Genomic DNA, 8,420 nt, shown 5'->3' on the forward strand with positions numbered 1-8,420 from the left:
AGTTTAGTGTCCAATGAAGGAATGTACGCATAAGTGGACTGGCTGAGGCCTTAGATTTAGGTCTCACTTGGCTTGCCGGGTCTTCTCATGAACAGTATATGGCAGAGTTTCTACAGCTGGATGCCCTTCCTAATGCCAACCACTCAGAGAGTGTAGTGGGTGCTTTTACGTGCCACTGGCATGAAGGCCAGTCAGGCGGTACTGGCAACGGCCACGCTCAAAATGGTGTATTTTATGTGCCACCCACACAGGAGCCAGTCCAGTGGCACTGGCAACGATCTTGCTCAAAAGTCCTTACACATGCTGCGGACACACGTGCCAGAAAGGTGACGCTGGGCACAGGTGCCTTCATGATTTCGCTTTCCCCAATAAGTCTTTGCAAGCTGAGTTTCGTGTCCAATGAAGGAGACGACGTTGGCATGGGTGCCAGTCGTCGAATTTAAGTCGATTTCGATTTCACTTGCCCCAACAGGTCTTCGCAAGTGGAGTTTAGTGTCCAATTTAACTCGATTTCGATTTCACTTGCCTCAACAGGTCTTCGCAAGTGGAGTTGTGGTTGGATAGTGAGAGAAAGTGAGGGGCAAAGGAACAAAGTAGGATAGGATTAAAGAGATGTGGTTAATGGCTCAGGCTTGGAGACAGACACAAAGTAAGCATGAGAAGGAATCACAGTGTGAAAGAAGTAGAATATTTGGTGCGATTTAGCCTCAGAAAGCCTCCATCTTCACTACTGTAGAAGTGACAAAGATGGAGGCAGTGGAAGAAAGGGATAGTAAATTTAGTATGTGTTGGGGAGGAAGGGAAGAAACAAAAGTAGGGGTGAGAGATGTCAGGTTTATAAAAGACAGGAGTGAAGAGGTGATAAGTTGTCAATGGAAATGAGAATGTCTAAGAAGTTAATGTTGGAAGCTGCTCCTGCATAAAAGAGCCATCAACATTATGGTCATCAATATAATGATCTTATCTAATGATCTGTGGTGGAACCAGTAAACAAAATGAAAATCTTGGCCTCAAGATAACCAACAGCCAATGTAGTGATATGCTGGTAGAACTCAGTCAAGGAAGGGAAGCAACTGAAAGTAAAGATGAGTTTGGCAAGATACAGAAATGTAGGAATATTAAAGTTGAGTGTGGTGCACATGTCAAGAAACAATTTAAGGGTCAGGATGATGGTATAGAGGAATTTAATGTTTATAGTAAAAAGGAGTTGAGATGGGCCAAGAAGGAAAGAACAATTGAAGAGATGAGGTTAGACATGGCACCATGGATGTGAAATGGAAGGGCTGTAACCAAAGAAAACAAGAGTTAATCAAGATATCTAGAAATGTGTTAGTGTAAAGTCATTGGATGGTTTGACATAGATTATAGCATATATAGCATGAAAGTCAGCAATTCTTTTGCCATAAGTCATACTCTAACTGGAATAGCTGATTGCTCTTGGGAATTACAAAAACAACTGATTATGTATATGTACACAAGTCCTTTCATCACCATCATCACACTTTTATGTGATTCTAAGTCCACCTTCAAAGTTTCCAACCACTTCATGTCTAAATCCAACAGTGTACTCAACATCGAATGTCAACTTACTAAAGCATTGCACATATTTGAAACTTAGCTAATGCTTGGCAGATCACTTCTGAGAGTACCTGTTCCACATTTGTTACAATATCTGTCTCCCTAAACTTATGGGTTACAATTTCAACTTTCTAGATGGTTCCTACTCTATATTCAGATTACTCCAATACCGTGTCTTCCTATTAGCAGGCAAATTTGGGAGCATAGATTTTCAAACTAGACATGCCAACATTTCACGGCATCAACAATTATTTATATTTCTTCTAATTTCCATCCAACACATATAAATATACTTATAAACATACCTACATCTGTGCTACTTGATTCTGCTGATACATATCAAAGTGCCCACATAAATACACACACATCAACACTACCACTGCTTACCCTTCTCTTTGTGTATGTCCAATGTTCTTCCCACCATTTACCTCTACTCTCCTCTATGCAGAACCCACATTCCTATCTACCCACTTCCTTACTCCATTTTTAACAGGACTCTTGTCTAACAGCTCACAGAACTATTTCTTTTTTTCCTTGATAAAAGGCTTCAACCAGAAATATTGAAACTTTTCCATTCTTCACAGTAACTACATTTCCTTTAGCATTCAGATTACTCTGTCAAATGCAATGCTTATTTATTTACATTGATTTGAATTTATCATAAATTCTCTTGTAGCTTTGAGATTCCAATAATATGATTGCTTCTTTTTACAATGACATTGTTAGGTAGGGGAGAGTAGCCAGATCTAGCCAGTTTAAACATATAACTGGTAGAAAAGTTTGGGTCGGATGGCTGGTTTAAATGCTGAAGGGTTGAAAACAGAAGGTTAATGAAGAATAAATGAAAACTACAAAAAATGCCAGTCTTGTCAAAATTTCTAAAAGGCAAATGCTTTATAATTTTTCCACAAACACTTTGTAGAAGACAGATTGGTGGCACAGCCTTAAAACCTACATGTTATCATTAATGATAAAACTAGCCAGTTTTAATAATTTTCATATTATTAAAAAAAAAACAACCCAAAATGTTAAAATCAATAAAAAAAGTAAAACATTAAGCATTTTATTTACCTTAAACTACATATTTTTAAAATATATAACTTCAAAGGGAGAAACATTTTGAAAGAATGTTTAATCGTAAAAAACTTACCTAGTGCTTCATTAAAAGACTCTTCATAGCCTTTGTCTTTCTCTGCCAACTGTTGATGAATATCTTTAACTAATGCTTTGATCTTAGCATTGTGTATATTTTCCACTTCTTGCTTCTCAAGCTCATGTTGTTTCTTTAAGAATTCAACTTCTTCCGTATGTTTTCTCTCGGAGTTTAACTTGCTTTCTTCAAAAGATGATTTTAGTTTTTGCAACTGTTGATTTAAGTTCTCTTTCTCTATCTTAAGTGACTTTATCTGTGGAAATATTTAATGAAGAAACTCATTTATATATCTTGCAGAGTTACAGTTTTGTAAACTTCTAAAATAGAGAGTAGCAGCTGACAAAGTCAATAGTTTGTTGTTTGGTCCTGTTGCTAACAGGAGGATCAATAGATTCCTTCCTACATGGTCAAGACACTCAAGATATTGATAGACTAATTTAACTTATGTATCATAAGTAGATGCAACTCTTCATGTTTAACAGCAGAAGCAACAGTTTCAGTAACTTGCAGTGCTGAGTTGAACTTTTTTAATCATCCATGCCTCTTTCTCAAGAATTGCTACTCAAATATGGGTCATTTCTTAGTTCTCCACAGAACTTCCTTTCTTTCATTTATTCCCCAAAATAAACCTACAATTTTTCAAATCCATATATACTACATCAATCATAAGAGTGGACAAGATAGGTGAGAATAAATTATAAGTAATAAGTAATCTAAAATCTAAGGAATCTAATCTCAAAAACATACTGCATGCCACTTCAGCTCTCCAGACCATTTCCACTTACATCTTACCATTGGTGGTCTTTCGCAACATAATTCTCTTTCTAGCTTGCTCCCCAGAGAACAAAAAAATGATTTTCTTATTGAGAATGGCTGCTCCTGCTCGATTCAAAACTGTTTAGCTTTATCTCACATCCACTCCATTTGCACCATCTAAATCTTCTATATGTACCTATTCACACATATATGTTGCTGTGTGTACACAAGCTTATTTTACTTCCAATTATATATTGTCTCACTTTCTTCTACCTATACTACATACAACATTCTGTTCCATCCCCTTTTCTTTTAGTGCATCTTCAACAGTCACTCACAATCCATTACATTCTCTTCTGCCAGAAACTATACACTCAAGCCCACTCCCATTCTACTGCCAGTCATTCTTGTTCAATAACACATGTAAAATTTTTTCTCTAACTTATATTTTTTCTGTCTTGATAAAGTGCTTCTTACTTGAAATATAGATACTTTTATCTTTTATTTGTTTCAGTTTTTAGAATGTGGCCATGCTGGGGCAGCACCTTGAAGCATCTTTAGCCGAATGAATTTCATTTTTTAAAGTTTGGTACTTATTTTATCAGTTCTCTTTTGCCAAACCACTACGTGATGTAAACATATCAACACTGGTTGGCAAGCAGTAGTGAGGGACAGACACAGACACACACATAAATAAATAAATAAAACGGAAAGAAGACTATCGTATATCCCTTCAGGTAGGTGGCTCTGCTCGATCTGTAGAAAAGGCATAGGTAGAAACTCTATAAGATGCAACTTCTGCCACATTCCAAGGAGAAAAACTAGACGTAGTTGATAGCTTCCACTATCTAGGTGACCAAGTTAGTAGTGGGGGAGGGTGCGCTGAAAGTGCTGCAGCTAGAATAAGAATAGCCTGGGCAGAGTTCAGAGAGCTCTTACCTCTGCTGGTGACAAAGGGCTTCTCACTCAGAGTAAAAGGCAGACTGTATGACGCATGTGTACGAACAGCCATGCTACATGGCAGTGAAACATGGGCCGTGACTGCTGAGGACATGCGTAAGCTTGCAAGGAATGAAGCCAGTATGCTCCGATGGATGTGTAATGTCAGTGTGCATACTTGACGGAGTGTAAGTACCTCGAGAGAAAAGTTGAACCTAAGAAGCATCAGTTGTGTTGTGCATGAGAGACGATTGCACTGGTGTGGTCATGTGGGGAGAATGGATGAGGATAGCTGTGTGAAAAAGTGCCACACCCTAGCGGTTGAGGGAACCTGTGGAAGATGTAGGTCCAGGAAGACCTGGGATGAGGTGGTGAAGCACGACCTTCGAACATTAGGCCTCACTGACGCAATGACTTCTGACCGAGACCTTTGGAAATATGCTGTTCGTGAGAAGACTCAGCAAGCCAAGTGAGACCAAAATCCAATGCCTCTGCCAGGGATGTAGCCAGCCCACTTATGCATACCTTTCCTTCATTGAACACTAAACTCGGCTTGCGAAGACCTGTTGGGGCAAGTGAAAGTGAAATCATGATGGCACCTGTACCAGTGGAGCGCTAAGAGCACCGTTCGAGCGTGATCGTTGCCAGAGCAGCTGTCTGGCTTCCATGCCAGTGGCACGTAAATAGCACCATTTGAGCGTGATCATTACCAGCGCCGCCTTCCTGGCACTTGTTCCAGTGGCACGTGAAAAGACATTCGAGCGAGATCATTGCCAGTGCCACTGGACTGGGTCCTGTGCAGGTGGCATGTAAAATACACCATTTTGAGCGTGGCCGTTGCCAGTACCTCTTGACTGGCCTTCATGCCAGTGGCACGTAAAAGCAACCACTACACTCTCGGAGTGGTTGGCATTAGGAAGGGCATCCAGCTGTAGAAACACTGCCAAATCAGATTGGAGCCTGGTGTAGCCACCTGGTTCACCAGTCCTCAATCAAATTGTCCAACCCGTGCTAGCATGGAAAGCGGACGTTAGATGATGATGATGATGATGATGATGATATATATATATATATATATACGATAATCTTCTTTCAGTTTCCATTTACTCACAAAGCTTTGGTTAGACTGAAGCTATAGTAGAAGACACTTGCCCAAGGTGCCATGCAGTGGGACTGAAACCAGAACCATGTGGTTACAAAGCAAGCTTCTGTCAATATAGCCCCTTCTTTACTTTTTTTCATAGTGTAATACATTGACTTTGTTTACTCCTGTTGTGATGTGTTTTTAATCACAAATATGCTTACAAGCAAACTTTCTTCCTGGACATCATGCTAAAATATGTGGGTGGGGGTATTTTGTGATACACAAAATTCCCAAGATGATCAAAGGTTCCCATACAAAGCTCATCAAAACCCGTAAATTTACAACTGTTCTTCTATCCTGCTAAACTGGCATGAAGTATCAATTTATGAAAGATTATGTTGTGGTTAATAATTCTACATAAAATAGTTATTACCTCAGTTTCATACATTTCTTCTTGTTGGGTGATTTTCATTTCAAGATTCAAGAGTTGTCGGTTTAGCTGTTCGTTTTCAGATTTTATCTGTGATTCAGATGTCCGTTTATTCTCAGCCAGCTGAAGTTTGTCTTGTAAGATGTTCTCTCGGTCTCTCATTTTCTCTAGGTGATCAATCTGCAATTATAACAATTTGAAGATAAGCCAATGGTAAAGTACAAATACCAGCACTTGCCCTTTTAGAAATAACAGTGAAATTTTCCTCAAATCACATCCTGCAACCTTAAAAAGAAGGATACGTTGGATATTGCACTCTTTTGCTATCATAACTCCTCATTGCTTTAATAGATTCTCTGATGTAATCCTTTCATGTAAACACTAATTTTTCTCCACTTTTGCCCATTATGCATATGTGTATGTGTGTGTGTATAGATATATGCATGCATCAATGTATGTATATTTATATATAGGTGCAGGAGTGGCTGCGTGGTAAGTAGCTTGCTTACCAACCACATGGTTCTGGGTTCAGTCCCATTGCTTGGCACCTTGGGCAAGTGTCTTCTACTATAGCCTCGGGCCGACCAAAGCCTTGTGAGTGGATTTGGCAGACGGAAACTGAAAGAAGCCCGTCACACATACATATGTATGTGTGTTTGTGTGCCTGTGTTTGTCCCCCCGCCATCGCTTGACAACCGATGCTGGTGTGTTTACGTCCCCGTAACTTAGCAGTTCGGCAAAAGGCACCGATAGAATAAGTACTAGGCTTCCAAAGAATAAGTCCTGGGGTCGATTTGTTCGACTAAAGGCGGTGCTCCAGCATGGCCACAGTCAAATGACTGAAACAAGTAAAAGAGTAAAAGAGTATACATCAATAAATATATATGTATAGATATGTGTGTAGATCTGTGTGTCTGTGCTTGTGTATATAAACATATTTGATTATGCATGTGTGTCTGTATGTGGGGACATGTGTGTGTGTTTTGTGTGGATATACATCTCCAAATGTTTGTGAGTGTGTGTATTTACGTGGATGTGGACTTGAGAGCGCTTCTGTAGATGTGTATATATGTGGATGCATTTTGTGTTGTATGTGAATATATGTTTTCATATTTATGTATGCATGCATGCATCTGTGTATATGTGTGTGTGCATGTGGATATGTGTGCATGTATGTGTCCACATGGATGTTTATATATATATATATATATATATATATATATATATATATATATATATATATATATATATATATGTACATATATATGTAAATTTCTGTATATGTATGTGTGTGTAGGTATATATGTGTGTGAGTATGTGTATGCATGTGGGTGTATAGAAGTGTGTGTGTGGGGACATGTGTGCACATGGCTGGATGTACATACAGATGTATATGTGTGTGTGTATGTCAATATGTGTAGACACATGGGCTTGGTTTTGAGGGGATTTGTGTGTGTGTGGACGTCTGTGAATGTATAGGAAAGGGAAATGATTCAAGCAAACTACAATTCTCTTATATATATATATGTATTTTTTTTTTTTTATAAACTTTTTTCAGTTATTAGGATGTGGCAATGGTGGGATACTGCCTTGAAGAATTTTAATCAAATGAATTGACCTCAGTACTTCTTTTTAAAAAAAAAAATAGACCGAAAGACACACACACACACACATATGATGGATTTCTTTCAGTTTCCATCTACCGAATCCATTCACAAAATTTTAGTCGACCCGAGGCTATAGTAGAAAACACTTGCCCAAGGTGCCAAGCAGTGGGACTGAACACGAAGCCATATAGTTGGGAAGCAAGCTTCTTACTGCACAGCCATGCTTGTGTGTGTGTGTTGTGGATGAGTGAATCCATGGTAGTGAATAAGAGAGAACGAGTAGGGGGTGAAGAGAAGTAGGAGTGAAGAGAAGTAAAGAGAAGTAGGAGTCGGAGTAGGAGAGGGGAGGTGGGTGGGAGGAAGTAAGAGGGAAGGCGGAGGGGGAGATAGGCAAGGGGAGGGGGTTAGATGAAGAGAGAGGGGAGTTGAGCCCATGTGGCACAAAGGCGCAAAGAAAGAAGATTAATCTCTGTTCATGGCAGAAACGGGAGTACGGATGGGCCCCTGTGCAAGCACAATCCAAACACGGACAGGTGTTGCTGCAAGGAGTGACAGCTATCCTAATTGACAGTACCTTAGTAGATAAAGCGATCAAGAGTATGAAGACAGGGAAAGCCCCTGGCCCATCAGGAATCACTGCAGAGATGCTCAAAATATCTGGCAGTGTTGGCTATAGCCTAGTCACCTGTATTGTTAACCAGGTGATACATGAAGGAGTCATGCCCAATGACTGGTGTAGCAGCACCATAGTCAATTGCTACAAAGGTAAAGGTGATGCTTTAGATACAAATAATTACAGAGGTATCAAGTTGTTAGATTAGGTAATGAAGGTCATCGAGAGGGTCATAACCCAACTAATTAGGGAGAGAGTCT

At 39.5% G+C, this 8,420-nt stretch overlaps 1 protein-coding gene across 1 annotated transcript in view; it reads right to left on the reverse strand.

Moving 5' to 3' along the window:
• Window positions 1–8,420, reverse strand: part of LOC106872513 (golgin subfamily A member 4) — a 254,301-nt gene that overhangs the window by 80,066 nt on the left and 165,815 nt on the right. The window contains exons 12-13 of the mRNA XM_014919531.2: window positions 5,944–6,120; window positions 2,729–2,984 (exon numbers count right to left, since the gene is read on the reverse strand). Coding sequence (XP_014775017.2) covers window positions 2,729–2,984; window positions 5,944–6,120 — 433 coding nt within the window. The remainder of the gene's footprint in view (window positions 1–2,728; window positions 2,985–5,943; window positions 6,121–8,420) is intronic.

Source organism: Octopus bimaculoides, chromosome 9, assembly GCF_001194135.2.
Source record: "Octopus bimaculoides isolate UCB-OBI-ISO-001 chromosome 9, ASM119413v2, whole genome shotgun sequence".
NCBI lineage: Eukaryota > Metazoa > Mollusca > Cephalopoda > Octopoda > Octopodidae > Octopus > Octopus bimaculoides.